Source organism: Berghia stephanieae, chromosome 15, assembly GCF_034508935.2.
Source record: "Berghia stephanieae isolate SIO BIC M18660-M18661 chromosome 15, UCSD_Bste_1.3, whole genome shotgun sequence".
NCBI lineage: Eukaryota > Metazoa > Mollusca > Gastropoda > Nudibranchia > Aeolidiidae > Berghia > Berghia stephanieae.
In genome coordinates, this window is record NC_088374.1 from 25,200,117 (window position 1) to 25,219,394 (window position 19,278).

Below are 19,278 nucleotides of genomic sequence, written 5' to 3' on the forward strand. Positions count from 1 at the left end.
ATATATATATATATATATATATATATATATATATATATATATATATATATATATATATAATAACAATAATAATAATAATACACATTTATATAGAGCTCATTCTCGTGTAAAACACAAGCTCTGGGCACTTTACAATATAGATATCAATTTTAAGTGAAAAAAAATAATAACAACAATAATAATTCATAGCCAAATCAAGGATTCATATAGAGTCAAGAAAAACAAATGCAGTAAAAATGTGTCTTGAGATTCTTTTTAAAAGTAGGTAAAGACTTACACTCCCTCAGACCACGTGGTAGTTCATTCCAAATCTTGGGGCCGAAACAAGCAAACGATCTATCACCAAATTTTGTTCTTGATCTTTTTTCCGAAAATTTCGTTTGGTCATTACATGATCTTAAAGTGTAATTTTCAAATTTACACATGACCACGTGATCTGTGAGATATGCCGGTCCTATACCAGCCAAACACTTATAAACAAGACACGCTGCTTTGTAATATGTGCGCTTTTCAATGGGCAACCAATGGAGAGAGGACAACAAAGGAGTTGCATGATCAAATTTTTGTTTTGCCAAAAACTAATCTTGCTGCACTGTTTTGCAGTAGTTGTAATTGTTTAATAGAAGCCTGAGGCAAGTTGACAAGCAGCGAGTTACAATAATCTAGTTTCGAAAAAATGAGGGAAACAACCAATGGTTTACATGTTCCAATTGCAATATATTGACGGATCGAACTGATTTTCTTCAATTGAAAGTATTGTGGCGATCTCCGTTTCCTACGAAATACGAAGACTTACCACATACTGCTGACTGCAAGACTACTCTACACGTCAGATCAGACAAAACGTAAACACGAGAGAACTCATTAAATTTATAAAATTCACTACACATTGCTTTCATTGTTTGTTGTTTCCAGTAAAGTAGATGCTACATTGGTGACCCCGACTTAAAACAACTTAAGAGATAGGTATATATTATTATTATTACTATTTACCAGTTCAACTCTTCACAAGAACATAATAATAATAAACATGTCTATCGACGCCGTAGCATTGAAATTGCCCACATTCTGGACCACTTGTCCTTCAGCGTGGTTTGCACAAAGCGAGGCACAATTTGCCTTACGTGATATAGCAAGCGATGAAACAAAGTACTACTATGTAGTGGCTGCCTTAGACTCAGACACAGCAACTAGAGCCCTTGCCATTCTATCATCACCACCCAAGGAAGGTAAATATGAAATACTGAAAAACTTCCTGCTGTCTGCGTTAGGCCTTTCGGAAACAGAGAGAGCGGAATCTCTACTCAACATGAATGGGCGACTTAAAGCCATCTGAGTTAATGGACAGGATGTTAGTGCTCCTCGGCAAACACAAGCCCTGTCTGCTCTTCAGGCAGTTATTCTTAAGACAACTTCCAGCAAACATCAGACTTCCATTAGCAAACTCGTCCAACCTGGATGCTTACAGGGCACTTGCCAGAGAAGCTGACAATTTTTTCTACGCTGCTCACTCAAACTCTAACTCCTTTTCAATTTCTCATACTACTTGTGAAGTTGACACACCAACCATGACCAGTGAAATAGATTCCCTCTGCTGGTACCATCAACGGTTTGGTTCAAATGCCCGTCGATGTGCACAAACATGCAAACTCTTCAATTCATTCAAGAAAAACAAGAAGAACCAGGGAAACGCCAAGCCGGGTCAACAGTAAATTCTGCTGTCGACCCGGATTCTTACTCAGCCAACGCGCCCACATAAAAAAACCTCCAACTCATAGTCGTCGATGAAAATTCAAACCGACGTTTTTTAGTAGATACTTGGGCTCAAGTATCTGTCACACCCGCCTCTGCATCAGACAAAAGCTTGGGTTCCTCTGATCTCGCATTACAAGCTGCTAATGGTTCTACAATAAAAACATACGGATGCTTTGATACTAACATACGTATTGGATCGCGTTAGTTCAATGCACGACTTATCAAAGCTGATGTCAAGCGTTCCCTACTTGGAGCAGATTTTCTACGTCATCATAATCTGCTTGTAGATATTCGTGGTCGACGCCTTATCGACGCTGAAACGTCTTCGCACGTACCTTGTTCAGTAAGTTCAGTTTGCGCAAACGCCGAACTCTCACCACTCGAGCCGAACTGCAATACATTCAGAAAATTATTGAATAACTATCCAGAACTACTTCAACCAACATTTTCAACGCAACTGTGAAACATGGCGTGCAACATTTCATCACAACCAAAGGTCGCCCAGTATTCGCACGTGCTCGTCGCCTGGATGCAGAAAAAATCTTGTGTGCAAAAAAGGAATTTTGGGAAATGGAGACAATGGGCATAATTCAAAAATCAAAGAGCCCTTGGGCTTTCCCATTACACATGGTCCCCAAGGCTGATGGCACAATGCGTCCCTGCGGAGATTTTCGTCGACATAACGATGCTACTATACCAGATCGATATCCTGTCCCACACATTCATGATTTTACAGCAAACTTAGACGGTAAGATCATCTTCTCGAAGATGGACCTTGTCAGAGGATACCACCAAATTCCAGTCGCTCCAAAGACGTCCCAAAAACGGCAGTGATAACCCCTTTCGGCCTTTGGGAGTTCTTAAGAATGCCATTTGGATTAAAAAATGCAGCACAAGCATTCCAACGTTTAATGGACTCCATTTTACAAGATTTAAACTGCGTATTTTGTTATTTAGACGACATTCTCGTTGCAAGTTCAACTGAGGCAGAACACATGGAACATCTCAAAATCGTATTCGAAAGACTTAGAAACTAAGGCCTCGTTATCCGTCTTGAGAAATGTCTTTTCGGTGTGAGATCTCTTAACTTCCTTGGCCATCACATCTCGCATTCTGGATCTGTCCCAATGGCGACAAAAATTGAGGCTGTTAAACAATTTCCACAACCAAAAACCATCAAGTCACTTCAAGAGTTCCTCGGGATGTTGAATTTTTACCATCGTTTCATTCCGAGACTAGCTGAAATACGTCGACCCCTATATAGTGCTTTGAAAGTCAAAAAACAACGTCAAGCACTTACGTGGACGCAAGAAATGTTGAAAGCCTTTACTGACGGTAAAAATGCACTAAGTAACGCTACAATGTTAGCCCATCCTTGCTTGAACTCACCCCTCGCTTTAACGTCTGACGCCTCCGACCAAGCTGTGGGCGCTGTCCTTGAACAACTTAATCATCAAGGTAATTGGGAACCATTGGCATTTTTCAGCAGGCAGTTACGTAAACCTGAACAGAAATACAGTACCTTTGATAGGGAGTTGCTTGGTATTCACTTAGCCATCCGTCATTTCCGTTTCATCATTGAAGGGAGACAATTCGCTATTTTTACTGACCATAAACCATTAATCCATGCCATGTCCAAATCAACTGAACCATGGTTAGCTCGTCAACAAAGGCACTTATCTGCCATATCCGAGTTCACAACTGACATCCGACACATTTCTGGAAAAAACAACACTGTCGCAGATTGTCTCTCAAGAGCAGTTACAAACTCAGTCTCAATTGGCATCGACTATCAAGCTATGGCGGTATCCCAAGAAAATAGCATTGACATACAGGCTCACAAAACTGCATTAACAAGCCTCAAAATCGTCAAAACATCCGTTGACTCGGGTCCAGAGTTAATTTGTGACATCTCAACCGGCTACCCAAGACCTATCGTTCCTACCGACTTCAGAAGACCGGTTTTCGAAATTATTCACAATATGAGTCATCCTGGAGTTAAGGCCACAGTCAGACTTATCAGCAAGAAGTTTATCTGGCATGGACTTAAGAAAGAAGTGTCAGCATGGGTTAAGCAATGTCACAACTGCCAATCTTCGAAAATTCAAAAACATATACGAGCACCGTTAGAAACATTCCATGTCCCAGGAAAGCGATTCTCACATATAAACATTGACCTCGTTGGACCATTACCTCAGTCAAGGGGGTTCACCCATCTCCTTACTATAATTGACAGGAACACCCGATGGCCTGAGGCAATACCGTTACAAACCACAACAACAGAAGAATGTGCAAAAGCCCTGATCTCCAATTGGATCTCGCGGTTTGGTATTCCTGTTGATATAACTTCTGACAGGGCTCACAATTTACATCCACGCTATGGAAACAGATGGCCAGTCAACTTAATGTGCAGATTCATCACACAACTGCGTATCACCCTCAGTCCAACGGCATGATTGAACGTTTTCATCGGTCCTTGAAATCATCCCTCAAAGCTCGTCTAATAACTCCGAATTGGGTGGATGAGCTACCTTGGGTTCTGCTTGGTTTAAGAACTGCACCTAAGGATGATATCGGTCATTCTTCAGCTGAATTAGTATACGGAGAACCTTTAACAATCCCTGGAGAGTTTATACCTGACCATCCTTCAGACTTCCACGCTAAAGACTTTTTGGCAACCTTTCGGCAAAACGTGTCACTTCATTCACCACGGCCAACACATCATCACGGCTATCGTCAAACAAATTTACCCAAGAACTTGATGTCAGCAAAATATGTTTACATCCGTGTTGACACCCACCGAGGACCCCTTCAGAAGCCGTATACAGGTCCCTATGTTGTCATAACCCCTGGAGATAAACAATTCCTGATCGATGTTGGTGGCAAAGCAGAACGGATTTCGATCGACCGACTTAAAGCTGCATTTGTCGATTCCACGCAACCAGTTTCCCTTGCCACTCCACCTCGTCGTGGACGCCCACCGAATACGAACAGAAAGTTATCGAACAGAAACATACAAAACTCCCGTACGGCTTCTGATGATACTAACGTAGTGCCTACTAAGAAGCTATCTCGCTCAGGACGTACCATTAAACGACCTCGGTACTACAAAGATGACTAGTCCGTGTTTGGGGGGCATGTGTGGCGATCTCCGTTTCCTACGAACTACGAAGACTTACCACATACTGCTGACTGCAAGACTACTCTACACGTCAGATCAGACAAAACGTAAACACGAGAGAACTCATTAAATTTATAAAATTCACTACACATTGCTTTCATTGTTTGTTGTTTCCAGTAAAGTAGATGCTACAGTATAAAGATTTACAGAGAGCAGAAATGTGAGCTGACATTCTCATTTCTGAATCAAAATAGACACCCAAATTTTTCACAGTCTTTGAAACTTTGAACTTTTCACCCCCAATCAACACCTCAAGACCATCATTCACCTTCAAATGCCCTCTATTTCCCACAATCATCACTTCTGTTTTTGACTCATTCATTTTCAACTTGTTTGCATCCATCCACTCTTTCACATCCGTCACACATTTTTCCACACGTTTCACAATATTTTCGAGATTTTTAGTTTTATCAGTAGCATAAAGTTGCGTATCATCTGCATAGAGATGATAGCGCAGCCCATGACCAGTGATGACATTAGATAATGGAGAAGTATACAAAACAAAAAGAATTGGACCCACAACAGAGTCTTGAGGAACACCGAAAGACAATGCATTTTGACGAGAAAGTTTATCTAAAATCATAACGTGTTGCTTTCTGCCATCTAAATAAGATTCAAATCACTGCAAGACAGTCCCAGACAAGCCAAAAGTTATACTAAGTCGTTTAATGAGAATACCGTGATCAATAGTATCAAACGCCGCCGAAAGGTCTAACAATAATTGAAGAGAAACAGAATCTTTATCTAAAACATCAAGCAAATCAGTCGCAACACAGCACAGAGCAGTTTCTGTGCTGTGGTAAAAACGATACGCTGACTGAAATTTTTCCCATAGATTGTTTTCATGGAGATGTTGTGAAAGACGTCTGAGTACAACTTTTCAAGGATTTTAGGAAGAAATGGCAGTTACTAAGGTCATTTACATCGAGATTTTGCTTTTTTATGAGAGGCTTTACAATTGCATGTTTATAGATATCTGGGACTTGTCCTGAGATAAGTGACTGATTTATAATATAAGTTATGCAAGGTGTCAATTCAGGAGGACATAATTTCAAAATATTAGTTGGTAAAGGATCTAAATCACATGACTTCGAGGAAGATGAAAAAATTATTTTAGAAATCTCTTCTTCAGTTGTTTATTTAAAACAAGAGAATCCCTGTGAACCCGAAAAAGGGTGGAAATTTATATTTTCATTTTGCACGAGGTCCAAATTGTTCCGAATTTTCGATATTTTCCCGAAAAGAAATCTGAATATGCATCCGGCTGCTTTTCTACCGGAATAATAGTGGGTAGACACATGCCCTTTTCTTCCCCTAAAAGTTCCTTTGAAAGAGAGAAAAATTCCTTAGTGTCCCTCACTGATGACAGTTTTGTGTTATAATAGTTTCTTTTTGCTCTTTTGCAGGTGGTTTTATACTTATGCTTTTTTGCTATATATATCAGCCGGTCAATCCCAAGGCCCGATTTTCTCCACGATGCCTCTGCATTCCTTTTTTCCCTTTTGGCAGTTTTTTCACTCTGGTTAAACCACGGAGACGGTTTCCTGGAATTTATTATTCTAGTTGTCTTTGGCGCATGCCTGTCGATGATGTTGCGTAGTACCTCGTCCGTTTTCTGTGCTGATGGTATATCAATTCTTCCTAGTTCCTCTGACAGATTGTTTTTGAAGGAACTAATGTCTATTCTTTTAGTATCCCTAGACACTATCTTGGCTTTCTTTGCTTTCTCTTTGATGCATTTGAGAGTTGCCAGAATCAGATTGTGGTCTGAAATTTCTTTTTTGATATTTTTAATTGATTCAATAAGCGAGGGTGTATCAATGATGAACCAGTCCAAGATGTGCCCCAATCTTTGAGTTGGAGAGGTCACTAACTGAGTCAGGCCATGTTCATTCAGCATATTTTTTTATAATTTTAACGAGACTATTCTGATCAACATCAAACTGAATATTAAAATCGCCGATAAAAATTTTTCGCTTATTTGATGTGTCTTTTGATACAAAATCTGAAAATTCGTCAGCAAAATCATTCTGTCTCAGTTTGTTCTTTTTGCTTGGGGGTGGTCTGTAGATACAAGTGATTAAAAATGAAATTTAAGGGTAGGTCAATGTGGTTTGGACACACTCGAAACTTTTGAACGAAATTGGCCTGTTTTGTATTTTAGACGAAAGAGCGTGTTTGTATATGATGGCGATACCCCCTCCTGATCCTCCATTTCTTGGGAACGATTCCATCTTGTAGCCGGGAGGTGTCATTTCTTTCATTATAGGTTCATCACCTAACTGACGCAACCATGATTCAGTTATATATAGAATATCGATATCGTGTTGATCTATGACATCGATTATATCGAATGTCTTGTTTCTCGATGACTGTGCGTTAATATGGCCAATACAAATGTTATGATTTGGTCTTGTGTCGTTTGTCAATATTTCTGTTAACGTCTGTGGTGGTCGAGTTGAACGATGACAGTTCACTGGACGTCGCGGGACTGTTGTTTCAATAACATGTTGTTTACGTCGACCACCACGTTTACAGACAATCTTTTGTTGATTGTAATGGTGTTCACGTTTGAGGTAGGAGTGTGTGTTTTCAATTTGTAAACAATAAAAGCGCAGGGTGAATAAAAGTCCAACGACAGCCGACAGTAAAAATTGGTTGTGAGAACGAGTAAAAATGGCGGGGTCTTGGTGAAACATTGTAAAATAGTCCGAAACAATTTCGATAAAAATGATGTCAAAACCGTATAAAATATAATTAAAGCAATATCACAATGGTATCTTACGTGTTGTACAAAAACCCTTGAATAAAAATTGAATTGAAATAAGACGTGTAAATCCTTGAAATTGGTAAAAATTGAAGAGAAATGTCACAACAACAAAAACACGTCTTGCCTGTTAGGCAACTACACACATTATTGATATATATATATATATATATATATATATATATATATATATATATATATATATATATATATATATATATATATATAATCACGTTTGGAAGAAATGTAGAAAAAGAGTCCTGAATAAAGAAATACAATCTCTAAATGAATCAATGCTATACATTTTACAGACAGCTATCACAAATCTGTCAATTCTGAAAATAAAATAAAATTTACAAAAACATATGGCAATGTGAAAACAAATGAAAAGATAGAAAATATCGAACCTGTTGTATTCTCCGCTGACTGTATTGAAAATGACTTCATCAACGTGTCATTTACACACTGTTAGTAATAAGGACCAAAGTTTGGTAAATATTTTTATATCGATTTACGTCAATATATTTGAATGTGGATACTTTAATTGGGAAGCGTAGACAACATTTCATCCCGAATAGACGATTTTACTGTTATTTATTAATTATTTTGGAGCTCTTATATAGCGCACTATCCACTAAACTGATCAAACCGCATTGCAAAGGGTCGCTGACCAACAGCAACACGTAAAATACAGAACGAGACATGACGCCTGTTTGGCGATATTACGACCAGATACACATTATACACCTAAGTACGGTGAGATAATGTGAGTAAAAAGTCATTTCTAATGACTCAACAATGCGCCGAGCATGTTATATGTTATAATGCGAAAAATAGCGATAATGGCATTCATTTTTATCGTGTGATAAAAACTTTAGAAGACTCTCCCGACAAGTTGCTTAGAGAAAATGATTGTTTAGGCCAATGGTAGTTCAGGGACAAATAGAATTGATATTCGAAACTTTCTCACAGTCAATCTGGTCTCAACAACTGTTATAAAGTTACTTTCATCAGACCATCTGTACAATCATTGATCAGGTTGCTGTATTTGTCACATCTGGAGGAAAGTGGAACATTGATAAAGAAAGACGTCCATTCAAAAAGATAGTAATTAATTGCTGCTGTCTGTTAGGGACAAAAAGTCCTCGGATAAACGCAGCTTTCATGGGCCATTGGCGTTCAGGGAGTTTTTCTACTTCAGACCTTCAGAAATGATTAAATTTACAAACAATTGGTCGTGATTCAACGGAGAAATTATTCATCCCGATCTCCCAAATGTTCTCGATTTCGTGGTTTCTCTGACGGGCCATGGTAGACGACAGGTCGCAAGCTGTAATGAGGTACTGAAAAAAAAGTTTATTCTATGATTTTAACTTTTTTAGATGGATAGAAAAGCAAATTAAATTATATGTAGCTTGTTTTTTTTTTAATGATAATTTCTCTCCTGCAAAGGATCATCACGTTGCCATCGTAAAGGAGTTTGCAAGCTGCCATGACTATGAAGGTGATACCAGCCTAGATCCAATCCTGCTGGAACAGCTGAAGATGAGTAGCCGGACCAAGAATGATCCAAACCGGAGTCCAGACAAAGTTCTTCCTTCTCCCAGACCCACACGTCTAAGGTAATTGATCATAATTCGATTCGGGATGACCGGATGATAAAATCTGGTAAGGAGAGAGGAGGTCGTGTTTGGTTAGACTTTAAAAAACAACAAATGCTGACGTAGTCTGGAAAAACATGTCTTTAAAAAAAAGTGGCCAGAAAAATGATCCTTCAAATATAGATCGATCGATACCAGCGATATAAACCATCTGTGTAGTTGCTATGTTTACCAATCACTGTCATTGTCTTCATTGTGACGACTGTTTGAGTGCTTGATTATCTCGGTGTATAAGTATCTGTTGTTGAGTTTAATCTCTCTTCTCTTTCTCTCTCTCTCTCTCTCTCGCGCTCTCTCTCTCTCTCGCTCTCTCTCTCTCTCGCTCTCTCTCTCGCTCTCTCTCTCACTCTCTCTCTCTCGCTCTCTCTCTCTCGCTCTCTCTCTCTCTCTCCCTCTCTCTCTCTCTCTCTCTCTCTCTCTCTCTCTCTTTCTCACCCCTCTCTCTCTCCCTCTGTCTATCTCTCCAATCCTCATTCTGCCTCTTTTCTATTTACTTATTTTCATCTCCCTCTTTGTTTAATACTTTTATATCAACTAAAATATCAATCACACACATTCACACACATACACACGGGCACAATCACACACACACACACACACACACACTCACACACACAAACACACGGACACACACATATATGCGCACACACAATATAAACACATCGACACCAGCACAGGCTCGCACACACAGGGACAAAACTCCAGGGAAACCGGTGGATTTAAATAATAATCGTTTATCAAAATATAGCGATCGTATTGTATCCTTCTGACTATAAATTAAAAGTACAACAATAATAAATAAACACATAACACGCCAGACCACAATGCAAACAAGGCATACATTTCTTTGACCAAAAACCAGCACATACACAGTAGTACACAGCCCGTAACCAAATTATCCCCCCCCCTCCATTGTAAACATTGGATGACAACGCCGTAGGTAGTATGAATCGACGCCACTTGCTTTTAGCCATCTGCGTTTATGAGTAATTCTCACTTAACTGTATTAACCAGACTATAAACGTCCAACGTTACACATAGTTTTGTGTGTTGGTCCGTAATACTTCAGGATGGCAATGTTGTGAGCTTCTTAGCCGAGCGCGTACCGGTTAGGGTGCAAAACTATCGTAAGTCGAGTTACAATAGTTTTCCTTTAGAGATATGATGTGCGTTGAAATACTGCGTACAGTGTGTCAAATCGACATTCCTATCGCATTAAAAGCAAAAAAAAGTTATTCCAATTTGAAGAAATATCTTATTTAATCGGTTACACATTTGTGGAGATAAGACTATCGTTACTTGACTTCAGATAGTCTTACAACAAGCGTTTACTTTTCCATTCAAATGTATGTATCGTGAGGAAGAGAGACGCATGCGCACAACCAACATGACGTTCTCTCTCTAATAACTTTTCCGCCGGTGACGTCACAGACTATGAGTGACGTCCAATCAAGGGACGCTACTCTTCCGCTAATCTCATTCCCTATATCTTCGGCAGTAATTCATATCCGAGCAAAGCATCTTCAGGGGATTAAATGAATGAATCAAGGACTCAAACATAGGAGAAGAAGGAAAAAGATTTGGTAATGATGATTATGATGGGGATGATGATGATGTTGATGATGATGATGATGATGATGATGATGATGATGATGATGATGATGATGATGATGATGATGAAGGAGGAGGAGGAGAAAGAAAAAGTGTAGAATGAGGAAAAACCGTGAGGGGAAATACAAGTTACAATAGGAGGAGGGATAGAAGAAGAAGAAGAAGAAGAAGAAGAAGAAGAAGAAGAAGAAGAAGAAGAAGAAGAAGAAGAAGAAGAAGAAGAAGAAGAAGAAGAAGAAGAAGAAGAAGAAGAAGAAGAAGAAGAAGAAGAAGAAGAAGAAGAAGAAGAAGAAGAAGAAGAAGAGAAGAAGAAGAAGAAGTAGAAGAAGAAGAAGAAGAAGAAGAAGAAGAAGAAGAAGAAGAAGAAGAAGAAGAAGAAGAAGAAGAAGAATAAGAAGAAGAAGAAGAAGAAGAAGAAGAAGAAGAAGAAGAAGAAGAAGAAGAAGAAGAAGATTATTATTATTATTATTATTATTATTATTATTATTATTATTATTATTATTATTATTATTATTATTATTATTATTATTAAAAACTGTGTTTGAGACGGTGCGAGACTAATGTAAGATTTTTTATACAGCGCAATATCCACTAAAGGTGCTCAAAAGCGCAATACAATTTGTCCCTGACCAACAGCAAGACGTATCGTGTAGAACAAGACATGGCGCCCTTCGACTATTTTATTACTATTTTTAATTCGGACACAGACAACGCAATTAACAGCCAAATACTCATTTAACACCCGAGTACGATGAGAGAATGTGAGTATAGAACAATTTCCAAGGATTCAACTTTGCGCTGAGCGAGGCTCGAACTCAGGACCTTCCGATCTGAAAGCGAGTGTCATACCACTAGATCCCGTAGCCGTGCAAAACAAGAAAGAAAAACACAAGAGAACAAAAATAACCAGAATAATCAGCATAACCTAATTTGTCACCACGGGAATATGACTCCACTATAGATAGCAAGATAACAGCGCCTCTCGGTGCTTGTCCTTGCTTCCCCTAAAACGGAATACATTATCTTCTTCGGACATTATGCCAACTGAAGCCGTGGACGAAAGCCACAGAAACGAACGTCTTGGCCATATATAATGTGAGTGACACTTTATCTTTTATATTAGCTCTCACCATCATTATCGAGCACTTTCGTACCTACGAGTACCCATCAACACTCATATATACTCGTATATATATATATATATATATATATATATATATATATATATATATATATATATATATATATATATATATATATATATATCAGTCATCTGAGCAGTGACAAGGCTCGTGTTTGGACAATGGCATCACTGGCGTTCAGTGTTGGATGGATATTAACGATTCAATTCCTAATTGGTAAGTCAAGAAAGTATTGTTTTATTGATAGATATGATAAGAACAATAATTGAAATGATGAGGATGATATGCTGGTAATGACGATACTGATAATAGTAATAAAAATAGTAACAATAATAATTATAATGATGATGATAATAATAATAATAATAATAATAATAATAATAATAATAATAATAATAATAATAATAATAATAATAATAATAATAATAATAATAATAATAATAATAATAATAATAATAATAATAATAATAATAATAATAATAATAATAATAATAATAATAATAATAATAATAATAATAATAATAAAACAATAATAATAATAATAATAATAATAATAATAATAATAATAATAATAATAATAATAATAATAATAATAATAATAATAATAATATAATAATAATAATAATAATAATAATAATAATAATAATAATAATGATGATTATAAGAAGAAGAAGAAGAAGAAGAAGAAGAAAGAAGAAGAAGAAGAAGAAGAAGAAGAAGAAGAAGAAGAAGAAGAAGAAGAAGAAGAAGAAGAAGAAGAAGAATGATGATGACGATGATGATGATGATGATGATGATGATGATGATGATGATGATGATGATGATGATGATGATGATGATGATGATGATGATGATGATGATGATGATGATAATGAGGATGATGATGATGATAATAATAATAATAATAATAATAATAATAATAATAATAATAATAATAATAATAATAATAATAATAATAATAATAATGATGACGATGACGATGGTGAGGATGTTGATGATAACATTATTCTTTGTTCAGGCCTTTCTATAAAGATTGAGGTGACCAATAATTACAGTGATGACGTCATGCAAAATGCCATCAACATCAGATGTGTTGTCCAGAAAACGGGGAACTGTGAAAAAACGGACATAATTCTCCAGCTATGTAAAGAAGATGACAAGAAACTGGCCAGTGTCCAAGGAGAGGGACGGATTGTCTACGGTCACTTTCAAAGACCAAGCATCGAGGTAATGGGGTTGTGTGGTTTTGTGGTCTTGTGGTCCTATACTCGCTTTCGGATAGGAAGGTTATGGGTTCGAGCCTTGTACAGCGCATAGGTTTAGTCCTTGCAACAGGCTCTTTACTCACATTCTCTCACCGTACTCAGGTGTAAAATGAGAACCTGGCCATTACACAGCGTTGTCTTTGTCAGAAAAAAAATGTAATTTCGTCTGACAGGCGACATGAGTCGCCCTACATGTTAAGTGTTGCTGTTGGTCAGCGACCCCTTGTAAAGCGCTTTGAGCATGATTAGTGGATATTGCGCTGTATAAGAGCTCATTTTTTAAAAATGTTAAGTTAATTGAGTTGGTTTAGCTAAGTTCTTATATCGCATGTGCATACACATTATCTAATGGAGTGAAAATCGAATTAAACATTATGGGGCTTGATTTAATATTGCATAGACCAATTCCTCTTCGTCCTTGTGTAACATAGGGCCTTGTTTCTTTGTTGATTTTTATTTTTTTAAATTGTTGTTGTTGGCCGAAGAAGGGTTTAGATCCCGAATTGTAGGTGGTTTTAGTTATTGTCTAAAGCTGTTATATCCATCTATGTTTATATGCTGCTATGTGGTCGTGTGGTGTGACACTCATTTCGAATCGGAAGATCCTTTGTTCGAGCCTCGCTCGAAGCATAGTTGAGTCATTGGAAAAGGCTCTTTACTCACCTTATCTCACCGTACTCAGTTGTGAAATGAGTAACTGGCCATTAATAGCGTTGTCTCTGTTCTAATGTCGCCTAACAGACGTTGTGTCTCTTCCTACATGTTAAGCGTTGCTGTTAGTCAGGACCCCTTGTAAAGCGCTTTGAGCACGTTTAGTGGATATTGTTTTAGATAAAAGCTCTCGAAAAAAAGTCACATTTTACACCTCGTCGACTTCCACTAACGGCTTCAAAGTCTTTTTTTTTAAATATTAGAAATCCCGTGTAGTATTCGAAGCAATAAATAACAATGTGGAATTGAATGTAAGCTTAAATGTCATGTATGAAAACAGATAAAATGGACGTTTCAGATTTCCCCTTTATCAACAAAACAGGGTAAATGAAGCATTTCAGACGAATGAGACAATGTGGTGGTGGCGTCCTGAACTAAAGCGTTTATATAGAGTAGTGTCAGAAAACCTGCTCAATGCGCTTTACTAGGGGTCCTTAGCCAACAGCAACACTTGACACGTAAGACCAGACAAAGCCCGTTGGGTGAGATTACATTTTTCTTCCGGACACAGACAATGCTGATACTCATGTTACACCTGAGTACGGTGAGAAAATTTGGGTAAAGATTATCTTCCACAAACTACTAAACTATACACTGCTCAGAGCGGGATTCGAACCTGTTAGGCTCTCCAGTCCGAAGTCGAGTGTCATACCTCTAGATCGATTGGTCTTTGTCATTTCGATCCACTGTTCTATATCTATGGTCCTATATAAAACGTATAAACTACGGTCATGTTTGATGACTGTGAATACGAAAGAAAATTTTGAGCTTTTATATTGGCGCTATACCTATTAAACGGTCTCAAACCGCTTTACAAAGGGTCACTGCCACCAACAACACATAATATGTAGAACGAGACATGACGCCTGTTAGGCGATATCACGATATTTTCCGACAGAGATAAGTCTATTAACGACCAGGTACTTATTTTACGCACAATAACGTTAGAGAATGTGTGTAAAGCACCTTTTTCAATGACTCAATTATGCGCCGAGCGAGTCTTGAATCCAGGACTTTTCGATCCGAAGTGAGTGGTATACCAAAAGACCACATGAGCCCAACAGGAAAGCAAAGTGTGATGTGAAAAAGTGGTTCCTATTTCTTTGGAAGTGTAAAACAACTCTTCCAGTGGACTGAATGCATACCTAGTCTAAATGATCTTCTAGTTTCCTAATGATGCCACCGTATTTTCTAGTCAGAGTACATGCTGATCGTTTGTAAAGATCCTCTATCCTCGTTCTGGTGGGTCCTTAGAATCTGCCTTTACATTCTGCTACTAAAACAGCTATGGCACCTTTGGGTGGGGATTTTGCCAGCTGTCCAACATTAATCTATTTTGGACAAGAGCGCAAAACCGCAAAGCATCTAATTTAACGATATGACGAATTTTCCGGGCTGGATTGCCACTGTGCATGAGTGCGGTAATGAGATTTCAGCCTGGATAGATTGTCACAACATAGTAATGTGAGTACCATTCATTATATGATGCTTCGACGGTTTGATTCAATATGTAACCTCATCAGTCTTTGTCCTTGGATGATTACAGACAGACTTCCAAGAACTTAGGAACCAGAAAAGTAGAATCTGTGATGTCACTACTTTTCTACTCTTTTCAATCTTTTATTCGCATCTCAACCACCAGGACATAACACCGTGTTGAAACGGTGGGTTACATTTTTTGTTATATTATTTTTTTTTTTCAGGCTGAGGGACATATAGACGACAATGACGTGAGTAAAAGTTATCTGAGTGTTACCATCCATCCCGTGATGAAGGAAGATTCGGGACGCTACACTTGCTCTACTTTTTTCCTAGACGAGCAAGGACACATGCAGAGCGAACATGCCAGCGACGAAGTTACGATTCACGGTAAATATCTCATGTAGACATTGGTCATCATCTTCGTCTTCAAGTACCAAGTCTGTGCCAGACATAGGTGATCATGGTACGCCATTCATCTCTCTGATCAGTTAACCTCAATAAACTCATATTACTCTTCTCTTTCTTTGTCACCCAGCTGTTCAAACTATTCAAATATGTTTTTCTTGGTATAACTTCACTCTTTTTACCTTCTATCTTTCCTGTGAGAGCAAGATGTTCAATACATTTATGTCGATTTAGGTGCACTAAAAATCGCATTTGTCTTTTTCTTATTGTACGAATTAGTATCCTTTTAGATTCAGCTTGCTAGAATACTTCTTCATTTGTTTTCTTCTCTGTCCATGATATTCTTAACATCCTTCTAAGAAACCACATGTGTGACCCATCGTCTCAAAACGGTATTATATTGGAACAAACCATATTATGCCTAGAAGCCGAGTTAAATGTTAAACTGGTCAAAAATATAAATTGTTGGCATTAGCATCCTAAAACATGGTATCCATTCTCCTCAATAAAACATACAAACTTAACACAAGTCTGATATTTCTGGCTATAAATTCAATTTTCAACATCCTAACCAACCCAACTTAATAAAGTTTTGAGGCGAAGGGTCACATTTCTGCTGCCTCCAGTTTCTTTCTAATCCCTTCTGTAATTGTCCAACTTGGAAATTTGGAGAAGTCAGACATTGGTAATAGAGAAGGAAAGTCGTCACGTCACACATTCTACTCTTCTAATTCCAAAAAAAAAAAACAACTTGATAAGCGTTTATGTTATCAGTCCGTCGGATGATTTAACTCTCTATTTACAACCTATTTTTAGGATTTCTCCGGAAATTTCACACCCACCCAGCACAAAATAGACTTTTCTTACTCAAACACAAAAGGAACAAGTGAGCTCTACAACACAGTGTTTAGTATTTAGAGCTGTAATCAAATCATTTCTTTACATTTTGTGATGTACAAGAGAACTCAGAATGAAAAAATTGTCTGTTGAATCGAAACGACCGTGACGACTTTCCTATGGGTGGTAAGGAGACGATTAATCATGTTTATAAAATCCATTTACTCATGTCATAGAGGAAGTCTGTCTAAATGGTCTGTTCCATGGAAGACTGGAATAATTCCCAGGCGTCAGCTGCAGTGCAGCGCCGCAAATTGAGCAAGAGCGAGGAGGTGATTTGATCAAGTCGTACAGTGCAGCGGCGAGTATTCGAGCACGGTACCTTTCGGGTACGAAACAAAGACCCTACCGTTGGCCCTAATCATAAATATAATGACATATTGAATCATAAGGTGGTATAACTATTACAGTAGCAGGATGTATAGGCAAACATTTTAATGGTTACGGGACGTAAAAGAGCGAGGATAGATCATCTTTATAGACTTTCATCATCATGATTTATTTAGAATAGGAAATGAGATGTCATCACACTGAAACCAGAAGATAATTTATACAAAATACATATTCAGTCTTCCAGAAGAGTGGTTTTACATTTTCAATGAGATTGGAACCACTTTATTTTGATATCACACTTTTCTTCACTATTGCATTTTGGGGACATTTTTTGCCTTTTGTTATGACACGCCCACGGGTAGAACAGGAAGATAATAGGTTCGAATCCTGCCCTAGGTCACCCAAAGCCTGGTTATTGGAAAAGGATATTTTTATGCGGATTTGTGGTGTTGTGGTATGACACTCGCTTTCGGATCGGAAGGTCCCGGGCTTGAGCCTAGATCAGCGCACAGTTGAGTCTTAGGAAAAGGCTCTTTATTCACATTCGTTCACCGTACTCAGGTATAAAATAAGAACCTGATCGTCAACAGCGTTGTTTCTGTCGAAGAAAAACGCTCAAAACTTTACACAAAATCTCTTATCCCATTCATGTGTAGAACGGTGACCTGGCTATTATGAACAGCGTGATCTTTGTCAATAAAAATGTAATTTAAAAATTGAGCTTTTATATAACGCGATATCCTCTAAACGTGCTCAAATCGCTATGCAAAGTGTTCCTGGCCAACAGCAACACTTTACATGTAGGACGGGACATGACATGTTAGGCGATATTACAATTGTTTTCGGACGGAGACAACACTGGAAACGGTCAGGTACTCATTTTATACCTGAGTACGGTGAGAGAATGAGTAAAGAGCCTTTTCCAAGGACTCAACTTTACGCCGATCAAGGCGCGAACCCAAGACCTCCCGATCTGAAAGCGAGTGTCATACTACTAGACCGCATAAGCCAACGACATCATAGCGCCCTACACGAGTCATGTCTTGTCCTACATGTGTATCAATAAAGATGAAAGAAGATGGGAAGGAATGTATTGAACTTACAAATAGCGGGAATGAGGAACAAGGTAAAGGATGATATGAAAGAACTGCCTGGAGGAAGATGATGCGCTGAACAGAGATGTATGGAGATGTGGCATTTATTATGGCAACCCTGCAAAATGCGGGATAAGGTGACAGAAGAAAAAGATATAGCCCGAGTTTATGTGTATCGTTGTAGTTACAGATACCATCTTTTTAAAAAGTCCACCAGAGTCATTTGTCCATGATGAAGGAGTTTTCCTGGTTTCTATACCGTGAAATTGGCAACACCAATAGGATTGATAAGTATGATGTCACTCCGCCCAGCAAAGAGCAGCTTGGTTCTAAACAAAGAAAATCGGTACTTTTTATTCTTCATGCTACCTAGAACATTTTCACATATAATTTGATTAGAATGTATTAAAGTCAAAACACGATCAGAATTATAATGTTTATCTCCCCGGGATACACTTTTATGTTCGTCGGAGAAGTATTTCAAAAGGGCGTCCGCATTTGATCCGATACTTAAGAACCAGTTTCTAAGTTACTTTGCGTCATTACGAGAGTTTCAAGCGACATTATTTTCATTATTTCAGACCAAACATCTGAAGATCTAATCCGGTATCTGCTGAGGAAGATTTCATCTTTAGAAAACCTCGTAAAGACCCAATACAACACTACACAGACAAGCATTTCAGATGTAGAAAATTCTGTCTCTAGTCTGAGGCTTCAGCAACAGGGAATTATATACAGGATTGAGTAATGTAATCCGTATCTCAATAATAGTAATCTTTACCTCGAATGTACTACTATTACCTACATTATACATACATACATACATCTACATACATACATAATACATACATACATACATACATTACATACATACATACATACATACATACATACATACATACATACATACATACATACATACATACATACATACATACATATACATACATACATACATACATACATACATACAT

At 37.8% G+C, this 19,278-nt stretch overlaps 2 protein-coding genes across 2 annotated transcripts; both read left to right on the top strand.

Annotated features, from left to right (window-relative positions):
* The first annotated feature begins 3,386 nt into the window (after window positions 1-3,386).
* LOC144960433 (uncharacterized) lies at window positions 3,387-4,876 on the top strand. The gene is made up of 2 exons (XM_078893515.1): window positions 3,387-3,824; window positions 4,112-4,876. Exons 1-2 carry the CDS (start codon window positions 3,387-3,389, stop codon window positions 4,874-4,876), a joined length of 1,203 nt encoding a protein of 400 aa, XP_078749641.1.
* Window positions 4,877-12,004: 7,128 nt separating this feature from the next.
* Window positions 12,005-19,052, top strand: LOC144960434 (uncharacterized). The gene is made up of 5 exons (XM_078893516.1): window positions 12,005-12,070; window positions 12,245-12,333; window positions 13,136-13,344; window positions 15,797-15,962; window positions 18,886-19,052. The coding sequence occupies exons 2-5, from the start codon at window positions 12,279-12,281 to the stop codon at window positions 19,050-19,052; spliced, it is 597 nt and encodes a 198-aa protein (XP_078749642.1). The 5' UTR covers window positions 12,005-12,070; window positions 12,245-12,278.
* The last annotated feature ends 226 nt before the right edge of the window (window positions 19,053-19,278 follow it).

Excerpts from the sequence above, each read along its gene's own strand:
- LOC144960433 (XM_078893515.1), top strand. The coding sequence starts at position 3,387 with ATGTCCAAATCAACTGAACCATGGTTAGCTCGTCAACAAAGGCACTTA. Across the intron at positions 3,825-4,111 it reads AGAAAGAAGTGTCAGCATGG|GGCTCACAATTTACATCCAC; the intron begins GTTAAGCAATGT and ends AACTTCTGACAG.
- LOC144960434 (XM_078893516.1), top strand. The coding sequence starts at position 12,279 with ATGGCATCACTGGCGTTCAGTGTTGGATGGATATTAACGATTCAATTC. Across the intron at positions 13,345-15,796 it reads TTCAAAGACCAAGCATCGAG|GCTGAGGGACATATAGACGA; the intron begins GTAATGGGGTTG and ends TTTTTTTTTCAG. Across the intron at positions 15,963-18,885 it reads CGACGAAGTTACGATTCACG|ACCAAACATCTGAAGATCTA; the intron begins GTAAATATCTCA and ends TCATTATTTCAG.